General features: G+C 41.7%; 1 protein-coding gene and 2 long non-coding RNA genes across 3 annotated transcripts in view; 1 reads left to right on the top strand and 2 right to left on the bottom strand.

Moving 5' to 3' along the window:
- RP2 (RP2 activator of ARL3 GTPase) overlaps positions 1-22462 on the top strand; it is a 44440-nt gene that overhangs the window by 11824 nt on the left and 10154 nt on the right. The window contains exons 2-3 of the mRNA XM_004587869.3: positions 472-1137; positions 6377-6491. Coding sequence (XP_004587926.2) covers positions 472-1137; positions 6377-6491 — 781 coding nt within the window. The remainder of the gene's footprint in view (positions 1-471; positions 1138-6376; positions 6492-22462) is intronic.
- Positions 2265-7514, bottom strand: LOC131478667 (uncharacterized). Its single transcript, XR_009244598.1, has 3 exons — positions 7423-7514; positions 3464-3578; positions 2265-2336 (listed from the first exon to the last, which is right to left on the bottom strand). It is a non-coding gene; the product is annotated as an uncharacterized LOC131478667 (long non-coding RNA).
- Positions 16105-22462, bottom strand: part of LOC131478666 (uncharacterized) — a 58897-nt gene continuing 52539 nt past the window's right edge. The window contains exons 3-4 of the long non-coding RNA XR_009244597.1: positions 18976-19077; positions 16105-16232 (exon numbers count right to left, since the gene is read on the bottom strand). This is a non-coding gene — a long non-coding RNA (uncharacterized LOC131478666). The remainder of the gene's footprint in view (positions 16233-18975; positions 19078-22462) is intronic.

The following is a 22462-nucleotide window of genomic DNA, read 5'->3' as shown; positions in this document are numbered from 1 at the left end:
TAATGTGCTTGGGGAATCAGTAGAAGATGGCCTAAGTACCTGGGCCCCTGCATCAACCTGAGACTCAGATGAACTTCCAAGCTCCAGGCTTCAACCTGGCTTAGTCCTGGCCAGAGTCGCCACTTGGGGAGTGAACCAGGGAATGGAAAATCTTTCTGTCTCACACTGGTTCACTCGTTCACTCTAACTGCCTTTCAAATTAGTGTTTTTAGAATTATTATGTTTGAAACAGGATCCAGTATTCACATATTGTATTCTGTGAATATGTCTGTTCACTTTTTACCCCCTTCTGCCTTTTCTCTTTTGGGAGAATAATATTTTCCTGTTCACTGTCTTGCTATGAAGCAAAGTCAGTGAGATAAGAAACTAAAGTTTGAGCACCAAGAAGTGTGCCTGGCACCCAGAAGGCACTTAATTCATATTTGCCAGGTAATATTAATAATACTCAAAGTCTGTCTTTTATCCCTACAGGTTGATCTAAAAGAATACATATTCAATGGACTGAAGGATGAAACAGTAGGTCGCTTACCTGGAAAGGTGGCAGGACAACAGTTTGTCATTCAAGACTGTGAGAACTGTAACATCTACATTTTTGATCACTCCGCTACAATTACCATTGATGACTGTACTAACTGTGTCATTTTCCTGGGACCGGTGAAAGGCAGTGTGTTTTTCCGAAACTGCAGAGATTGCAAATGTGTATTAGCCTGCCAGCAATTTCGTGTGCGTGATTGTAGAAAGCTGGAAGTCTTTCTGTGTTGTGCCACTCAACCCATCATTGAATCCTCCACAAATATCAAGTTTGGCTGTTTCCAGTGGTACTACCCTGAATTAGCTTTTCAGTTCAAAGATGCAGGGCTAAGTATCTTCAATAATACCTGGAGTAACATTCATGACTTTACACCTGAGTCAGGAGAGCTCAACTGGACCCTTCTTCCAGAAGATGCTGTGGTTCAGGACTACGTTCCTGTACCTACGACTGAAGAGCTCAAAGCTGTCCGCATTTCCACAGAAGCTAACAGAAGCATTGTTCCAGTAACCCGGGGTCAGAGGCAGAAGAATAGCGATGAATCATGCTTAGTGGTGTTATTTGCTGGTGATTATACTATCGCAAATGCCAGGAAACTAATTGATGAGGTAAGGAGACACAGAGGGTAAACAGACCTACACTTGATAAGATAGACTCACTGCCCTGGAGAACTTCCCTTTGTTTTCAAACTGACTGTTAGAAATACACGCAGACCTGCTACTATAGGCCTCGGCCCTTGCATCCTCCTAGACATGTCTGTAAACAAGTTGCTTGGGACTCAAAATACTTTTCCAAAGAGATTTTTTTAAAAATGTATAATTTCATAAGCATTCATTAGTCAACCTATTACATAAAGTTACTGTTAAGCGTATTTTCGTTGATCGTAGTATATTGGGTTTTTTAAAGATTTATTAATTTTTATTGCAAAGTCAGATATACAGAGGGGAGGAGAGACAGGAAGATCTTCCGTCTGCTGATTCACTCCCCAAGTTACTGTAATGGCTGGACCTACACCGATCCAAAGCCAGGAGCCAGGAGCTTCTTCCAGGTCTCCCACGTGGGTGCAGAGTCCCAAGGCTTCGGGCTGTCCTCGACTGCTTTCCCAGGCCACAAGCAGGGAGCTGGATGGGAAATGGGGCTGCCGGGAATAGAACCGGCACCCATGTGGGATCCAGGTGCTTTCGAGGTGAAGAGTTTAGCTGCTAGGCAATCATACCGGGCCCAGTGTATGGATTTGTTTTTTACACTTTTGCTTATCTAACATGCATAATTGATAACAAGCTGGAAATGATGAAAACAAAAACAAGGAAAGGATGAAAATACAGTATATGCTTGAGATGGAGATAGACACAATTCTATGGTCTCAAAGAATTTCCATTCTTTGTAATAAATAACTTCATCAAAAGCTTTAAAAGTGGTACTACATAGTAAAGCCTGGTCTCTCGTAATTACTTAGTGTGGAAATTTCTTTGGAGTTCTAGTTGGTTAAGTGGTAGAAAAGACTTTTGAGAATGCAGTTTTTGAACCCTGTTGTAACCAAGAAAGCAACCTCCCTCTTACACTTCTTCTTTTCCTTTGCCCCTATTGCCATGGAAGGGAGGCTGAGGAGCGAGGACTTCCGGTGAGCTCATGAGTAAAGAAAGGTTCTGGGTTTGGAGCTTCCGTTTGTAGAATAACTGGGGCCAAAAAGTGAGGGTCTCCAGAAACAGCAGCTCCCGTGTTGCTAAGCCTCTCTACTCAGGAGTCAGCAGTGGGATGTTTTGATTGTCTCTTAATCAGGTGTTCTTTGGGAGGATCCTGTTTGAATCTGAAAATCAAGATTCCAGAAATGGAGACATGAATAGAATCTCCATCAAGCCTTTTTTTAAAAATAGATTTGTTAAATTGGAACATGTCTAAGGAATGATTTTAGGAAAAAAAATGATTACTTCTCCATAGGTATATATTCTACAGAGTAGAAAATCCATGTCTGAAATTTGCAAAGTGTATCTGAGATAGTTTTCAAAATAATAAGGCAAAGTATCATTTAGTGCTTTCTGTTTTATTGTGCCCATCTGATGAAAGCATGCTATGAATCTGGTAAGATATGGCAAAAAATACTTCTAGGCTTTGAGCTTTCTAATCACATGCTAATCAACATCTGAGAGATAAATATTTTATTATACTATTGGGATTTTTTTAATTACAAATAGCTTCCAAAAGATATAATTATTTCGTTTAAGCTCTTTTTTGGTAGCTAATAAGGAAGGGACATTTATTTAGCGTTTGGTACAAATTAAGAAACGCTATCAAAACAGTCTTGCTTCATGAATCTTCAAGATGTTCTTAATGGTTTCCCAGTGATGTATAATAGGGCAATGTTGAATGTCCTTGAAAAGAATATGACCAGGAAGAATAAGGTTCTTTAAATGTCCTTATAGAATACAAAATAAACACAATCCGGCATTAATAACAATAGCCAGCACAGACACAGTGTTTACTATATGCCAGGCACTAATATAAGCACTTTAAGGAAATTACTCAGTAAAGTAGGTTGAATTGTTTGGGAGCATTTAATAATTTTAAATTGTTAACCCTGTTTCCAAATCTTCAAAAAGAGAACTTTTATAAAAATGTATCTTCAATATTTGGAAAAATACTGAAGATACAATTTCATAGTTCGTTTTAGGTTACACTATCTAAATCATTAGCTTATGTGTCTGGCTATAAAATGGGAAAGGAAGAATAATGTAGAAAATCAGAACTAGAAATAGGATTATTTCTCATATTTTAACTAACCTCAACAGTCATCATCTGGAGGTGATACCCATGTTATTCTCTGCAATTTTCTCAAAATATTTATTTGTTTGAAAGGTAGAGTGACAAAGGGGGAAGAAACACACACACACACACACACACACAAAATCTTATATCGCCTGGTTCACTGCCAGGTACCTTCAACAGCTGGGGCTGGAGCTGGACTAGGTCAAAACCAGGAGCCAGGAACTCCATCTGGATTTCCCACATGGGTAACAGAATCCCAAGTACTTAAGCCATTGTCTGTTTCCTCCTAAGAGCATAAACAGAAACCTAGATGAAAAGCAGAGGTAGGGGCCCAGCATGATGCCTCTACTGGCTAAAATCCTGACCGTGCACACCGGGATCCCATATGACCACCAGGTCATGTCCCGGCAGCCCCACTTCCCATCCAGCTCCCTGCTTGTGGCCTGGGAAAGCAGTAGCAGATGGCCCAAGGCCTTGGGACCCTGTACCCATGTGGGACACCTGGAGGAAGCTCCTGGCTCCTGGCTTCAGATAAGCTTAACTTTGACCATTGCAGCCATTCCGGGAATGAACCAGTGGATGATGGAAGGTCTTTCTGCCTCTCCTTCTCTCTCTAAATCTGCCTTTCTAATAAAATTTTTTTTTTAAAGTTCAATAAGCTTTCCTTAAAAATTAAGTAATTATAACGACTCTGTATTTGTTAAGCTATTTTCATTTACTGTAGTGAACTATAGAAATAAGAAAGAATAGAAATAGATTTAAAATCTTCCATAATTTTACTGTTCCTTGAAGTCTTTTTTAGGAATAATTTTTAATTCATTTAATCTCTACTCAGATTAATTGCACATGAACAGCTCTATTACATAACAGTTATGTGACCTTGAGCAAGTTTAACCACAATGATGGTAATCATAATATATATCTTGTAAGAGGGTTAAATGTAAATATATATATATATATAAGGTACATAAAACTGCCTAGAATATAGTAAGTATTCCATAAATGTGATCTATCATTACTGTGTTATACTCTACAAGTTAATATCATGCCTTTTGATTATTTAATGTTTATTTCAAAACCAGAGTTATAGAGGAGGGAGAGACAGAGATCTCACATCTGGTAATTCATTCTCCAAATGGCCACAGCAGCTAGGAATGACCTGGGCTCAGGCCAGGAGCCTGGAGTGCCATCCAGATCTCTCACACAGGTAACAAGGGCCCAAGCCCTCATGCCACTTTCTGCTGCTTTGCCAGACATATGAACAGGGAGCTGGATCAGAGGGAGAGCATCCAGAACTGTACCCAGTGCTCATGTGGGATGCCAGTGTCACAGGTGGCAGCTTAACTTGCTATTCCACAGTCCCAGCCCCTGTATCATACCGGTTAAAATGGACATGCGGGCCAATGTGGTGACATAGCAGCTTAAGCTTCAGCCTGCAGTGTCAGGATCCCATATGAGTGCTGGTTCATGTCCTAGCTGCTCCACTTCTGATACAGTGCCCTGCTTATGGCCTGGGAAGGTAGTGGGGAATGCCCAAAACCTTGGGACCCTGCACCCACATGGGAGGTGGAGAAGAGGTTCCAGGCTCCCGGCCTTTAACCAGCCCTTAGGAGAGTGAACCAGTGGATGGAATCTATTTCTCTCTCTCTTTTTCTCTTTCTCTTTCTAACTCTGCCTTTACAATAAAAATCGATAAATTTCTTTAAAAAATAAACTAGGTATTGCATGATGGCTCAGTGGATAAATCCTCACTTTGCACACACTGGGATCCCGTATGGGCACTGATTCATATCCCAGCTGCTCCACTTCCCATCCAGCTCCCTGCTTTTGCCCTGGGAAAGCAAGAGGACGGCCCAGAGCCTTGGGACTCTGCATCCACTGGGAGATCCGGAAGAAGTTCCTGGCTTCAGATCAGCTCAGCTTCAGCCATTGCAACCACTTGGGAAGTGAACCAGTGGATGGAAGATCTTTCCTCCTCTCTATAAATCTCTTTCCACTAATAATTTTTATATATATATATATATATATATATATATATATATATATATACACACACACACACACACATATATATATAAAGATTCACTGGTTTACTCTCCAAGTGGCTACAATGGCTGGAGTTGAGCTGATCCAAAGCCAGGAGCCAGGAGCTTATTCTGGGTCTCCCACATGGATGCAAGGTCCCAAGGCCTTGGACTGTCCTCGACTATTTTCCCAGGCCACAAGCAGGGAGCTGGATGGGAAGCAGGGCTACCAGGACACAAACCGGTGCCCAAATAGGATCCTGGTGCATGCAAGGCGAGGACTTTAAAATAAACTGAACATTGGGCCCCATGTGGTAACCTAGTAGCTAAAGTCCTCGCTTTGCACACACCGGGATCCCATATGGGCGCTGTTTCTAATCCCGGTGGTCCCGCTTCCCATCCAACTCCCTGCTTGTGGCCTGGGAAAGCAGTCAAGGATGGCCCAAGGCTTTGGGACCCTGCACCTGCGTGGGAGGCCTAGAAGAGGCTCCTGGCTTCGGATTGGCTCAGCTCTGGCTGTTGCGGTCACTTGGGGACTGAGTCAACAAGGAGGATCTTCCTGTCTCTCCTCACTGTATATCTGACTTTCCGATGAAAATAAAATAAATCTTTGAAAAAATAATAAAATAAACTGAACATTATTACACAAGCCTTCCTCATTTTATTATAAAATCTTTTTATATTTAATGAACTATGATAAATGTAATGAAGTGTGGTGTTTCATCATGTGAATATACCTTAAACTAGTCTCTTCCTGTTAAGACATTTGCAGTATCACCAACCTAAAATTTCTGTTGGCAGTCTCAATCAAAAATATTTTTAATTGTACAATTAAGGGGTGATTCATATTATTTGACTCTTAATATTCAGAGTAGGTATGACAATATTAATCCATAGGCATCTGGAAGAACCTCCCGTATATGCTATCTTGTTATAGCACATGTTCAGGGTTAGTGTATAAAATGCAATGTTGCATTTTATACAGAGAACTGCTAGAGTAGAAACATATTTAGTCTCAGAAGTTCATTTTAAAATCTAAATGCAATTTTATTTTCCACAGATGATTGGCAAAGGTTTTTTCCTAGTTCAAACAAAGGAAGTGACCATGAAACCTGAGGATGCTCAAAGGGTTTTTCGAGAGAAAGCAGCTGACTTCAGTCCTCTTCTGAAAAAAGGTACCTTCGGAATGATGGGATGCTTGTCAAGTTCTTTTCTTTCTTTGTCTGTAAACATTCATTTTATATATCCAAAAAGCAAAGTAACAAGGAGGGAGGGATGGAGAGAGAAGGAAATCTTTCGATCATTATTTCATTCCCCAGATGGCCAGTGCAATCAAGGCAGAGCCAAGCTGATGACAAGAGTTAGGAATTCCATTTGTGTCTCTCAACATGCTTGCAGAAGCCCAAGTATCCTGGGCCATCTTCCGCTGCTTTCTCAGGTGCATTAGCAGGGAGCAGGGTCGAAGCAGAGCAGCCAGCACTTGAACTGGTGCTCCTACGTGGGATGCTGTCATCACAGCTAGTGGCTTAAACCACTGCACTACAATGCCAGCCCGGTGGTTATTTTCTTAATTTGTTAATTTTTTTTTAAAGATTTATTTATTTTTATTGGAAAGGCGGATATACAGAGAGGAGGAGAGAGAGAAAGATCTTCCTTGCAATGGTTCACTCCCCAAGTGGCTGCAACGGCCAGAGCTGAGCCAGTCTGAAGCCAGGAGCTAGGAGCCTCTTCCTGGTCTCCCACACAGGTGCAGGGTCCCAAAGATTTGGGCCGTCCTCGACTGCTTTCCCAGGCCACAAGCAGAGAGCTGAATGGGAAGCAGGGCTGCCGGGATTAGAACCGGTGCCCATATAGGATCCCGGCGTGTGCAAGGCGAGGACTTTAACCACTATGCTATCGCGCCGGGCCCAATTTATTAATTTGACTTATTATCCTTTCAACAGTTCTCTTATGCTGCTCAGAAATTTCCAAATTTCATATCACCCAGGAAACTCTGTCAAAATACCAATTAGACATTAAGGGGTTTTTTTTTCATATTACATGTTTTTAGTATTTTAAAATAATATGATTATGTATTTATGGTTTTTAATTATTATATTGCTGTACCTTTCCCAGTTGCCTACTGAGTGAACATTTCATATTCCGTTTCTGCAGTGGCAAAGCAGCTGACGAAGGCTCTTTCAGCCTTCAGTGAGCTTTGGTGCTATTGGGAAAGAAAGGAATGTAAACAAAGTAGTATATTATTTTTATGTATTTAAAACAAGAGGACGTCAAATAGATTGTGGAAAACCAAGTTTATTTTGGTGTAAATTATTTCTAAAAATCTTTACAAAATAAAGTAGTTGTCAAAAAACTCAGAATAATCAATATTGTGAAAAAGCTGTGCATGAATTTCAAAAGTTTTTACACCCAAATAAACATATATTTTAATTCAGTTTTCCATATCATTAACTTCTCATGTGTTAGAAATTGTTTTTCCCCAGGGTGAGTGCCACCAGTGCATTTCAGAGACTGGGTGTATGTATCCAGAGAGGAGAAGTGAAGTTTGTGTTCCCTCCTAAAGGGTTACTCCTCTCTGTGTTTCAAGATGTGCTGATCCGAGAGACCACACACAGATTACTATGTAGTTGTTCCGAGCAGGGACATTGCCCAAGGCTCACCAGGCTTTTATTGATTTATTGAAGAAAATATGAACAGAAATATGCAGTGCTGAGTAAGCATACCCTAGAGATCGTGGATGTATATTATATCTGCATGCTTATGTTTTTATGTAAAAATGAATTCTAATAAACTGTAAAGACCTATAATGAAAATGGGCCCGGCATGATGGCGCAATGACTAAATCCTCACCTTGCAGGTGTGGCATCCCATATGGGTGCCAGTTCATATCCTGGCTGCTCCACTTCCCATCCAGCTCCCTGCTTGTGGCCTGGGAAAGCAGTCGAGGACGGCCCAATGCCTTGGGACCCTGCGCCCACGTGGGAGACCAAGAAGAAGTGGCGCCTGGCTTCAGAGTGGCTCAGCTCTGGCCACTGTGGCCGTTTGGAAAGTGAACCAGTGGATGGGAGATCTTTCTGTCTCTCCTTTTCTCTGTAAATCTGATCTGCCTTTCCAATAAAAATAAATCTAAAAAAAAAATCCCTATACCCTATATGAAAATGCTGCAGGATGATTTGGATACTTTTAGTTAGTAATGCTGAATAATACTCAGCTGTTAAGTATTAGTATGGTACTTCATGTACTTTTGTGGTTATAAAAGTGTATAAGGACTTCCAGTGGCACAGAACGTGAGTATTCATAATCCAGATGAAATCTTCCAAAATGTGAGGTAAGGACTTCCAGTGGCACAGAACGTGAGTATTCATAATCCAGATGAAATCTTCCAAAATGTGAGGTCATTTTTTTTTCAAATGTTGAAACCCTTTGAGTGCTGACATGACACACCTGACCTCATGTGATAGGTCACAAAGAGTACTAAAATATTATATAAATTTCCTGTGTAAAGGATACAGGAGACTTGAAAAAAATTATGGAATTAAAATAAACTTTTTTGCTTGAAGAAAATTTGAAACTTCTGCTTTTTTTATAATATGTGTTTTCCATGACATTTTTATAAATACCTCATATATGAAATGAATGAATTTTGAATTTAAACTTGAGTGTTATATCCCACCCCCAAATCTCATTTTATATATATGCACATAGTACATAATCTTTTTAAAAATGCCTAAATCCAAAAACTGTTCTGATCTCAATCATTTTGCATAAGGGATTTTCAAGCTGTATAAGGAAGTCATGACCTGACTCTTTTGATACAGCCATGTCTCAAGATTTTTTTTCAAAGATTTATTTATGTTTATTGGAAAGGCAAATATATAAAGAGAGGAGAAGAGACAGAGAGGAAGATCTTCCGTCCATTGATTCACTCCCCAAGTGACCGTAATGACCGGTGCTGAGCCAATCCAAAGCCAGGAGCCAGGAACTTCCTCCAGGTCTCCCACATGGGTGCAGGGTCCCAAAGCATTGGGCCATCCTCGACTGCTTTCCCAGGCCACAAGCAGGGAGCTGGATGGGAAGTGGAGCTGCCGGGATTAGAACCGGCGCCGATATGGGATCCTGACACATTCAAGGTGAGGACTTTAGCCGCTAGGCCACCGTGCTGGGCCCTCAAGATTTTTAAAATTCTGGATCAACGTGAAGTTTTGGAAAAGATCCTTTAAAAGTCTTAACAGCGTTTGGAAAACAAATGAAATAATAAGTGCAGTGGTCATCTTAAAGTATGACGGGTAGGAATGAAATGAGTATGTCTAAATTCTAAGTGATGTTAGTAGAGTAGTTGTCATGGATTACTGCACAGGCCAGCAGTGGACATGTGACATAGCTACTAAGGTGCTACTTGGGATTCCCACAGCCCATGTTGGAGTGCCCAGGTTTGAGTCCCGAGTCCATTTCTGATTCCAAGTTCCTGCGAGCACATGCCCCGGGAGGCGGTAAGATGGCTCAGGTTACTGGGACATTGTCCCCAATGTGAGAGACCTGGATTGAGTCTGTGGCATTGAACTGGCCCTGCCCCTGCCCGATGCTACTGTGTACATTGTGAAGAGAACCAGTGGAAGTGGAGATAACACTGTCTCTCTCGTCTATAACTCCCAAATAAATAAAAATTTAGGGAAAAGAAAAAATTATCTAGCCAGATATAAATGTCTTCATTTAAATAGCAATATATTCCACATGGAAGATGTAAAATGTTCTGTTGCTACAAAAACAAAAACTAAAACCAATGAACAGATATTATAGGAATTTTTAAAAATATAAATAAGTCTCTAAAAACATGCCCATAGGAAGCAATCAAAACTGGTTAGCTCATGTCAAAAGTTGCGGGAACATTCACTAAATTTGGGAGAAATTTTATTAATTTAATTTCCATTAATTATTTTTTTTTATGATTTTTACTTAGTTGATTAGGGTGATAAGGGTCAAGGGCTACAGGAAGTTGGGTGAGATCACCATTTCCACATTCTCTTTTTTCCTTCCTGTATCTGGGGGAAGGGGACAGATAAGGGGAGAAACCCTAAACACCTTTGTACCTTGAGATGGAGGACAGCTACCCAACACCGCCCCAGGGTCCCCAATGGGGGGCATGCTCTGAGGGTCCTGCTCAAGTGGTTTTGATAGTTCAACAGTTCCAAATTACTGCCAATCTTGCCACTCCAAGCACAATGAAATCTCTCCAGAATCCGCTGTTTGACATAGTCCACCTTAGAGTCTCCGTTTGCCCCGAAAGTCACTGCCAACATGTGGCAGGGTTAGTTGATAAATTTGTTCTGTCCTCGATCTTCTGTTGTGGTACCAGTTGTCCTCTGCAGACTCCAATGTACTGCCATATTCTCCATGTGCCCTGGATATGCTGTCCACTGCCCTGTCTGATCCACTGAGCAGACCTAGCACTGACACATGCATCCCACTGTCAGACCATAGAACCTGCAATTATCTCCATGGTTGGGGTTCTGAGTCCAGTAATTCAGTTGGAGGGATCCCTATAGAAACTTCATCTGAGGTGATCCCAGACCTCATTCTTGTGTGTGCCTGCCTGTACAGGGTCCAGCACAGTCCATCGCCCCAATCAGCTTATACACACGCTGTTGGTTTTAATTGTTGGGTCAGTTCTGCCTCCAGCCCTGTCTTTTACACAAACAAAATGGGTGTTGCAGCCGATCCTGCCCACCACACACTCGGCCTTCGTGTACACTAGAGGGAGCTGCAGCCTAGTTTGATCAACTCACAGTAACCGCCCCACCAGGCCCACCCCCTGCCCTGGTTCCTGGGCTTGCCAGTGTGTACAGCAGACTGGTCCAGTCTGTCCCGTATCCCATTCAGCTCTCATACATGTCAATGGGTATCGAAGCCTAGCTCAACCCAACCAGCCCCACTATCCAGCCCACACATGTACTAGCGGGTGCCACTCTGTCTAGTCATGCCTGCCCCTGTCCTGGTTCTCATGCTCCCCAGTGGGAGTGGCAACCCAAGAGGGAGGTGCCCACTGGTTCCCTACTGGGCCCGCTTTCACTCCTGGATCTTGCACTTTCCAGGTGGTTCTGCAGCTTAACTTTGACAGAATTTGTCCTCTGTGCCAGCATCTGACAGCTGATGCTGCGGCAAAGCCCAGCCAACCCATACCTACTCTGACTTATGCTTGCACCAGAAGGAATAGTCAACCCAGCCTGGCATTTCCCTAATCCAGCTTACAGGAGGCCAACAGGTGTAACAGTCCTGCCCGACCTGGTCTTCCCCCATCCCAACTCATGCTCTCCAGTGGGAGTAGTGGTCCAGCAGGGGAGCCCCTCACAGCCCCCTTGCCAGCTTCCCCCACTGGTCCCATGTGTGCTGACTGGGTGCTGTAGCCCAGTCTGGCATGGCCTGCCTCACCTCGGCATTTACCAGTGAGTGCTGTAGCCTGGCCGGGCCCGGCCCACCTCCCAATTCTACCTCATGCTGGCAAAGGCTACAGCCTAGCCTAGCCCAGCCCACCTTCAAGGAAATTTTTAAAAATATATTTATTTCATTTATTTGAAAAGGAAAGTAACAGAGGGAGAGATGAAGAAAAAAGATCTATCTACTGGTTCACTCCCCAAATGCCCACACTAGCCAGCCAGGGCTGAGCCCAGCAGAAACCAGGAGCATCAAACTCCATCTCAGTCTCCCAAGTTGGTGGTAGGGGCCCAAGCACTTGGATTATCTTCCACTGCTCAGGTCCATTAGCAGGAAGCTCTATGGAAGTAGAGCAGCTGGGACTCAAACCGATGCACTGAGATGCAGGCAGTGGCTTAAACCGCTGTGCTGTGACACTGGCCGTAAATTTGGGACAGCTTAGCCATCAAAAAGAAAAATGAAGGTAATGATATTATAAAAAGTAGAAACTCATAGTTCATAGTTATAAGCAAAAAAGATGGGAAGGAATAAAGAAATGCTTGTTTGGTGTTTACAGAATATTATGAGCCAGTAAGTGTAAAAATAATTATAAACATGGAAATAACCATCATTTTCCAACACCAATGTAATAATTATTTTAGTCAGAGATTATCAGTGGATGCTACAGCTAATGGGGTAAAGGTTATGCAGAAATTGAATATTTATATATTCTGTTCAAAGAGGAAGTGAGCCTTAATAGCAGAGATTTGAATGCCATGTTAGTCCAGTGATAAAACTTAGCTTCAGTGATGGATAAGCCGACCTGTGCTGCTCCTGATGTGGTGCAGTGGGAATTCTGCACCATCACCTGTAAAGTGAGAGGCAGAGAACATGCTTTCCACCTGCCAATTCACTCCCCAGAATGCTCACAGTGGTTAGGACTGGGCTGAGCCAAAGCTGAGAGCCCAGAACTCCATCCAGGTCTCCCCCATGAGTGACAGCAGGTCAGTGACAGGAGTTAACACTACTACTTCCCAGAGGTTGCGTGAAAGGGAGCTGAAATCAGGAGTTGCAGGCAGGTATCAAACCCAGGCAGTCTGCGGCCAGCGCTTGTAGTGAAACAGGTAAGTTGCTGCCTGTGATGCTGGCATCCCATATCTGGACACTGGTTCGAGTCCTGGCTACTGATGTGTCTGGGAAACCAGTGGAAAGTGGCACAAATGTCTGACCCCCTACTACCCACTTGGAAGACTCAGAAGCTCCTGGCTCCCGGCTTTGGCCTGGTTCAGGTGCAGCTGTCAGCAGCCTTTTGGGGAGTGAACCAGCAGGTAGAATAGCTTTCTGTCTCTGTGTCTTCTCTCTCCCTCTTTTTTTTTTTTAAGATTTATTATTATTGCAAAGCCGGATATATAGAGAGGAGGAGAGACAGAGAGGAAGATCTTCCATCCGATGATTCACTCACCAAGTGAGCCGCAACGGGCCGGTGCTGTGCCGATCCGATGCTGGACACCAGGAACCTCTTCCAGGTCTCCCACGTGGGTGCAGGGTCCCAAGGCTTTGGTCCATCCTCGACTGCTTTCCCAGGCCACAAGCAGGGAGCTGGATGGGAAGTGGAGCTGCCGGGATTAGAACCGGCGACCATATGGGATCCCAGGGCGTTCAAGGCGAGGACTTTTGCCGCTAGGCCATGCCGCCAGGCCCACCCTCTCTCTTTCTGTCTCTCAAATAAAATTTCTAAAAATCTTAAAAAACAAAACAGGCAGTCTGATCTTAACAGCTAGATCACATGCCCACTCCATCAAAAGCATTTAACCTGAAACAAATGGAGTAAAGACTTCTAATTGGGGAGGGGGGAGATGCTAAATGACATCGTAATCAAACAGTGAGAGAACTCCGAAACAGAAAACATTACACAAAACAGTGGGCTAGGCCTCCTCGGCGTTACCAAAGACAAAACAATAAGGAAACTCTTCTGGATTAAAAGACAGTTAAGAAGGCAGGCATTTGGCCTGGTGGCTAAGGCGAGTTAAGATGCCCTCCTCTCAAACTGGAGTGTTCGGATTCAGTATCTGGCTGACTTCTGGTTCTAGATTCCTGTTGCTTTGAACTTTGGAAGGCAGTAGTGGGATGGTAGTCTGAGTAATGTGGTTCCTGACACCCATGGGAGATCCTGAATTGAGTTCCTGCTCCCAGCTTTGGCAGACGCAGCACAGGCCAAACCGTTACAAGCATTCCTGAGAGTGAGACAACAGATGAAATGGAAGCATTCGCATTCACCCTGCCCCTCCCTTCCCCGGCTAAAAATAAAAAAAGAGGAGACTGACATAAGTAAGTTTAATAAGTGAACTTTAGATCTTGGAGCTATAGAACTGTAAAAGGCATTCTGAGGACAATCTGGGAAGTCTGAAGATGATACAGAATATGTACTAACATCCTTGAGTATGATAATGGTGCTGTGACTATGTAAAAGATACACACTGAAGTGTTATGATGTCTGCTACTTTCAAATGACTCAGCAAAAAAAAAAAGCAATGAATGTGCTTGCAGATGGTGTGTGGTATGCAGTAAAATCAATGCAGTGAAATGTCAACTTTCTGTGGGTTTATGGTATTTTTTCAAGTCTTCTATACTATAATGAATGAGGATTTACAAATTAAAAATTGGGGGGAATTTGAAGTTGCCCAATAACATATTGATTCATGTGGAACACTGAGCAGATCATCAGTGGAGATATTCTGATGCTAGTTGGGTCGGCTGAATCCTTATCAACAAGTCTGCAACAGTCATTCTAAGGCAGGGTTTCACAGTCTGGCACTGACATTTCAGGTCAGATAGTTCTGTTACTGGGAGCTCTTTCTGTGCGTTATAGGATGTTTAGCAGCATCTCTAGCCTCCAGCCACTAGGTGCCAGTAGTAACCCACTCTCCAGTTATGGCAACTACAAATGTTCCCAAGCATTGCCAAACGTTTTCTGGGAAGCCAGATTGCTCCCAGATGAAAACCACTGTACTGAACTAAAGGTGGACATACTCTTCTGAAAATTCACTTTTATCTAATATTTGGCACCTCAGAATCTCCGGTTAAAGTAGTCACAATTATTTAGCTTCAGTTAAAAGAGAGTTCATTGTTTTTCATTTTGAGAATCTTTCAAACCTGACTCATTCTCAGAGCTATCTAGGGTACTCGTAAAAATATGAATTTCTGGGCCCAGTGTGGTAGCCTAGTGGCTAAAGCCCTCACCTTGCATGTGCTGGAATCCCATATGGGCGCTGGGTTTGTGTCCTGGCTGCTCCACTTCCCATCCAGCTCCCTGCTTGTGGCCTGGGAAGGCAGTCGAGGACGGCCCAAGGGCTTGGAACCCTGCACTCACGCAGGGAGACCTGGAAGAGGCTCCTGGCTCCTGGCTTCAGATCGGCACAGATCCTGCCATTGCAGGATATATCTCTCTATATATCTGCTTTTCCAATACAAATTTTTTAAAAAAATCTTTAAAAAATATGAATTTCTAGGAGCAGGCAGTTAGCCTAGTAGTTAAGGTGCCGGCCTCTCAAATTGTCATGTATGGGTTTGACTCCAGCTTGTTGCTAATACAAACTGGGAAGCAACAGCGATGTACCAAGTAATTGGGCTCCTGCTGGCCACCTGGGGAGAGCCACACTGAGTTCCTGAGTCTCTGCTTCAGCTCTGACCTTTGCAGGCATTTGGAGATTGAACCAGTGCATGGTCTCTAAGTGAAATAAACACAAAAAAACAAAACACAAACTGCCAGCTCCCCACCTCAGAAAGACTGATTCATAAGTTTCTGAGATGTAACCTTGAACTCTGTATTTTCAGTAGTTTCCCTGATGAGTCTATGATCATTCAGGTTTGGCTTCCTTTGTTTTAGGGAACTATTCATTCATTTAGCAAACACAGTGGTTGGGGTCTGATAAGTAATAGATGTAAAGCCAGATAATGTAGCATCATGTAAGCCACCATGGAGACTTTGGCTTCTAGTCTGAGTGAAACGAGAAGCTATTAAATGTTTATTCCAACACAGAAGTAAAGTTTTTGTATTGCAATAATTTTAGGTTTGGGGGCACACATACAAAAATCCAGCTTCCTCAAATGGTACATCTGTCAAACTAAGAAATTTACATTGGTAAAATACTATTAATTTTAAACTTTATCGCATTTCACCAGCTTTTCCACTTACGTCCTTTTTTCAGTTCTGGGATTCAATCCAGGATCCCACAGTACTTGCCATGTCCCCTAAACCTCCTCTAATCAGTGAAAGCACTTCAGTCTCTTGCAGAATATCCTTCAGGTTGGGTTTGTCTGATATTTTGTCCGGTTAGTTTGGGGTTATAATGGGTGCCCTTCACATCATCACATCACCTCATGGCAACGAGAGGCGGCACCTGCCACCGGTCTCTGCTGTAACGTTTGTGTTTGCCTTTCCACACTCTGCATCACGGAGGCACAAAGACCAGCCCACGCCCAAGGAGAGGAGAGTTGGGACTTGCCTCCTAGAAAGGGGAATGTAAAAATGTATTATTTGGAATACTTCTTTTAAAAAGGGTGGTGAATTCTACTCCCATTTATTTGTCTACTCCCTATCAGTAAATTGACTTCTGTCAGTACTGACTCATGGATATAGATTTGATTCTTTAGGTTATTATTCAATTCTATCACATTGTTCCAGTTTCAGCGCCTGGGGGCTCTTCTAGGTGGTTCCTCTGTCACTTCCACATGCCTTCATCTTTGAGAACTTCCTTACTTTCTCGATCACCAAGACCCATCCAGTCACTTTCCTTTCCCCAGAACTACCATCAACTATTTCTCCTAGAACCATCAATTCCTCTTATTCTACAGTATTAATTAGAATCTAAGATATGGGTGCAAGAGGTACCCATCAGTACCGAGAAGTCACTGGTTTTAGATTCTTCCAACAGAGATAAGAAATACATGTATTGAATATCAAACCATATATCATACATACCTACAATTAGTTCTACACAGACATACCTCAAAGCAGAAGTGGGAAACCTTTTGTCCACTGAAGGCTATTGCAAAATTTGCAGGTCATACAAAATTATCAGCTTAAAAATTAGCCTGTTGGGGGCCCTGCCGCGTGGCCTAGCGGCTGAAGTCCTCGCCTTGAATGCTCCGGGATCCCATATGGGTGCCGGTTTTAATCCTGGCAGCTCCACTTCCCATCCAGCTCCCTGCTTGTGGCCTGGGAAAGCAGTCGAGGATGGACCAAAGCTTTGGGACCCTGCACCTGAATGGGAGACCTGGAAGAGGTTCCTGGCTCCTGGCTTCAGATCGGAGCAACACCGGCCGTTGCGGTCACCTGGGGAGTGATACATCGGATGGAAGATCTTCCTCCCTGTCTCTCCTGCCCTCTGTATATCTGACTTTGTAATAAAAATAAATAAATCTTAAAAAAAAATTAGCCTGTTGGGGCTAGCACTGTGGCGTAATAGGTGAAGTCTCCCTCCACTTGTGGCACTGGCATCCCATATGGGCGCAGGTTCTAGTCCTGGCTCTTCCACTTCCAATCCGGCTTCCTGCTAATGTGCCTGAAAAACCAGTGGAGGATGGTCCAGGTCCTTGGGCCCCTGTACCCATGTGAGAGTCCCAGAAGAGGCTTCTGGTTCCTGAATTCAGACTCCATTTTTGGAGTGAACCAGCAGATGGAAGATATCTTTCTTTCTTTCTCTCTCTCTCTCTCTCTCTCTCTCTCTCCTTCTGTAATTCGGTGTTTCAGATACAAATAGGTAAATCTTTTTTTTAATCTTTTAAAATTTTTATTAGAAAGCCAGATATATATAGAGAGACAAGGGGAAGATCCTTCATCCACTGATTCACTCCCAAAGTGGCTGCAATGGCCAGAGCTGGGCTGACCTGTAGTCAGGAGCCAGGAGCCTCCTCTAGGTCTCTCACACGGGTGCAGGGTCCCAAGGCTTTGGGCCATCCTTGACTGCTTTCGCAGGCCACAAGCAGGGAGCTGGATGGGAAGCAGGGCTGCCAGTACTGGAGTTGGCACTCATATGGGATCCCGGTGCGTGCAAGGCAAAGGTTTTAGCCGCTAGGCTACCTCACTGGGCCCCAAAATAGATAAATCTTTAAAAAATTGTGTGCTATACATTTATTGAATTTTGAATCCCGCCAGATTGCCTTGGCAGGGCCTGACCAAATTATTTCACTGGCCTTGTACAGCCTGCTGGCTGGGTATTCCCTATCCCTGCCTTGGAAATATTGTAGATGCATTTCCAGATCACCACAATAAAGTGAATGTTCTAGTGAAATCAGATGAATTTTCTTCTAGGGCATAAAAAGTTACATTTACAACCTATTATAGTATGTTAAGCATGTAACAGCATAATGTCCAATCAAGTAATGTACATAATTTAATTTTAAAATGTTGCTTTACAGAGCTAACAATGACGTGATCTTTCTGTTCGGTGGAAGGTCTTACTTAGGCTTTTGGAGTCGTTGACTGATCAGAGAGATGACTGTGAACTTTGGGGTGGCCGTGAAAATTTCTTAAAATGAGACAACAATGAAATTTGGCTCATCACTGATTTCTTCCTTTCACAAAAGATTTTTCTGTAGCATGCACTGCTGTTTGATTGCATTTTACCCACAGAAGTATTTTCAAAATTATAATCAGTCCTTTCAGACCGTACTGCTGCTTTATCAAATAAATTTATGTAATTATATATATAATCTTGAGGTTGGCATTCTGGTGTACCTGCTGCCTGCAACACCAACATCCCATATAGGATCAGAAGTGGAGCAGCCAGGACACGAACCGGTACCCATATGTGTTGGCAGTGCTGCAGTGAGAGTATGCCGTCACACCGGCCCTTGCTCTTCTCTTTTCAATTTCATTAATTTCTGTCCTAATATCTGTTGCTTTCTTTAACTAGCCTTAGATTCGATTTACTTTTCATATAATTCTTTATTGTTTAAGCTTGGGTTGCTTATTTTAGATAGTTGATTCTTTTTAATCACATAGTTATATCCTATAAAGTCTCTGCTAGCACTGAATTAGAAGCGAATACTGCACTGCTGTTTAGGAGAAATATAGAGTTAAGATTCTGCAAATCTCCAGTGGCAACATGCTCATCAAGTGATTAACATGTAACTGGTTTCCAGTGTGTTTGTGTTTCTGGACACCTTATTTATTAGCATGTGTCGCTGATTCACTAACATTGACATCACAGCCAGCAGCACCATTCCTCACATGTGAGCAAAACTTACCTGACACACAAGTATTTCCTTGGCACAGCACAGCCTTCCTAGGACACTAGGCAGTGCTTGAGCACTGTGTTTGGGGGCCATTTTAAACAGCAAAACCATCAGCTAAAAGCACAAAAATGTGAAAGAAATATGGTGCTTACAGAAACCACAAAAGGGCCTCTTGTTTTTGATACAAAAGCCGAAATAAGGCCGAATATTACTCTGGTTGATCTCAGCTAGAGCCATGCACATCTGGTACCCCAAATTTTTTGCTACTCTGCATATCCATGAATAATCATGAAAGCACTACAAATATTTTTCTGAAGGGTTACAAATATATTGTAATACATAAGCAAATTGGCATGTGGGGGAATAAAAAGAATCAACTATATATGTGTTTTATGTTAACATTATTTTAAGTACTGCTTCAACTGCAGCCCACATATTTCAAAAGGTTATATTTCTCATTTTCATATAGTTCAGGATTTGGGAAAATATTGGCCTGACACTTTAGTAAAATCCTGAGGCTTAATTGAAGCACAGCCATGCTCAATCTTGTGTACATTACGCTTTGTTTTTGTGCTAAACAACAGCACAGGTGATTAGCAGATACTATATGGCCCATGATGCCTGTAATACTTCTGTTTGGTCTTTTACAGAAAAAGTATGTTGACCCTGTGATTTAGTTAAAATTATTTTCAGGCCTGGTGCAGTTTTCTAGTGGCTTAACTTTGCACGCACCAAGATCCAATATGGGTGCTGATTCATGTGCCAGCTGCTCCAGTTCCCATCGCTCCCTGCTTCTGGCCTGGGAATAGTCACAAGTAGCCCAAGGCTTTGGGATGCTGCACCCATGTGGGGGACCTGGAGGAGGCTCCTGGCTCCTGGCTTTGGATCGGCTCAGCTCTGGCCACTGCAGCCACTTGGGGAGTGAACCAGCACACACATCTTTCTCTATCTCCTCCTCTCTGTAAATCTGACTTTCCCATAAAAATAAATAAATCTTAAAAATTATTTCTAATTTCCCTTGAGATTTTTTTGCTTGCTTCAAAAGAGTATTTAGAAGTATAGTGTTGCATTTGCAAACATTTGAGAATTATCCAGATTTATTTATATTATTGATTTCTACATTAAAATCTGTTACAGCCCAAGAATTGTACATTTATATGATTTTGGTTTTCTGTAATGAAAGCTTGTTTTATGTCACAGAATATGGTCTCTCTTGGTAAGTGTTCTGTGTACATGTGAGAAGAATCTGTAGTCTGCTGTTGCCTGGCAGAATAGTCTATAAATATCCACTAGGTCAGTTTGACTGCTAGTGCTACTCAGAACATCCACATCTTTGCTGATTTTTTTTTTTTTGTCTCGCTGTTCTGTAATTTAATGAGAGAGTAGTATGTTTAAGTCTCCAACTGTAACTCTGGATCTCTCTTTTCACTTCCTGTCAGATTTTGCCTGGGTCTTTCACATGTCTTGTTAGGCCCATGCACACTTAGGGTTGTTACATCTTCCTGGAGAATCCTTTAGTATGTAATGTCTCTTATTTCTGCAATTAATGTAGCTGCTCTAGCTTTCATTTGGTTAGTGTCTCAGTTTATGTGTGTGTGTGTGTGTGCGTTTTATAGGTAACATACAGTTGGTTCTTGCTTTTTAGTCCAATCTAACAATCTCTTTTACTTATTGCTTTTAGACCATTCATGTCAAAAAGAATTGTTTGTATGTTTGGATCAAAATCTGCCATCTTGCTAGCTTCCTTGTCTGTTTGAGCATTTTTAAATCATTCCATTTAATCTCGTCTTACTATTTTCTCTCTTTTTCTAGAATGTATGTAATGGTTGCCTTAAGTTTTACATTATTCATTTTTAAATAATTTGTGTCCACCTTTTAAAAAGGAGAACTTTTACTTCACCTGTAGCATAATACGGACTTCAAACATATTCTCAAATCTCCCTCCCATCTCTGTGTCATTAGTGTCATATATTTCACTATTACATACACAATAAACACCTCCATTATTAATGTTATTACCCTAAACTCTCTGTTATTTTTAGAGCAATTAAAATAAGAAATACAGAACATATTTACTGGAGGTTTGAGGGTAGAGGAATATCTGTTCTTTTAAAAATGTAACTCCTGCCTAAGGGTGAAGCAGATAGACCAACTAGAAGGCTATTGCTGTTATCTAAGTGAGACATGATAGTGGCTTGTTCCAAGGTCATGTTAGATATAACTCAGAAGCACTCACTAGATAAGACATCCAGGATCCAGGATTTTTTTTTTTTGTCTACATAAAAGTCTCACTTTTTTTGTGACAGATGAACTGCTTAGATTTAAAGCCACTGCAAACTTGCAACTGGAGATCATTATTGTTAAGTGAAATAATCCAGGCACAGAAAAACAAGTACTACATAATCTTCTTCGTATGTGGAATCTAAAGTTGATCTCATAAAAGTCAGGAGTAGAATGGTGTTTACCAGAAGCTAGGGAGAGTGGGGGGGGGGGGGAGGCAGGGCTGCAGGAAGGTTGATAAATGGTTTCTAAGTTACAGTTAGACAGGAGAAAGAAGTGCTGGTGTTCTCTTACACAGTGGGGTGACTACAGATAATGATAAGATGCTGGATTTTTTTAAACTAGAAGAAGAGGCTTTGAATGTTTTTACCATAAACAAATGTTCCAGAAGATAGATATGTTTACCCTAATTTGAACATTACACAATATATAGGAATCAAAACAGAACATCACACCCCATACATATGCACAGTAATTATGCGTCAGCTAAACATTATTGAAATAAAAATACAGCTACTGCAAATGTGAATTTGAATTCACATAAAAACATGACAAATGATTCTTGTTGACTTCATGGTTCAGTTGTAAATAATCACATTAGTTGTAATCATCATCATTAGATAGATAAATAGGACTATTTTTTGTCCACATTGTAGTTTTTTTACCCTTACAATTATCTGTACATGTTAGTACTGAGCACTTGTCTACCATTTCTGTTGGTTTTTCTTTGTTGTAAAAGTACTAGATCATTTACTAGAAGTTTAACATATTCTTGTCAAAGAATATCACCAAAGTTACATGCCTGGGTAACTTTATAAAAATTATATTTCTGAAAGCTAGATTACATTCTTTCTATAGAAAAGAAATTTACAGTAATAAATGTCTAACTTAAAAAGAATATGTATTGTATTTCGTTTTAGTGATTCCCAATAAAAGTAAGCTCTGTTCCATCTCATCTCAAACTTTCTAGATGGTGCAAAACTTATTTTATTGTCAAGTCTTTTGATCAATATTTATTTGGTTTAAAATTCTTTTAACCTCCCCCCCTTTTGTTTTTTGCAAATTCCTAAATGTATTATCTCTAGAGAATACTAGGAACCATCCTCTCATTCCATTAATTTCTTATCAACCAATTAAAAATGTATACTCTTTTTTTAAAAAGATTTGGTTTTTTTGTGGGGTTTTGTTTTTTTTTTTTTTTTTTTTTTTTTGGCGAAGT

Source organism: Ochotona princeps, chromosome X (genome assembly GCF_030435755.1).
Source record: "Ochotona princeps isolate mOchPri1 chromosome X, mOchPri1.hap1, whole genome shotgun sequence".
Taxonomy (NCBI): domain Eukaryota; kingdom Metazoa; phylum Chordata; class Mammalia; order Lagomorpha; family Ochotonidae; genus Ochotona; species Ochotona princeps.
The sequence above is the reverse complement of the archived record's forward strand: the minus strand, read 5'-3'. Positions and strand labels throughout refer to the sequence as shown.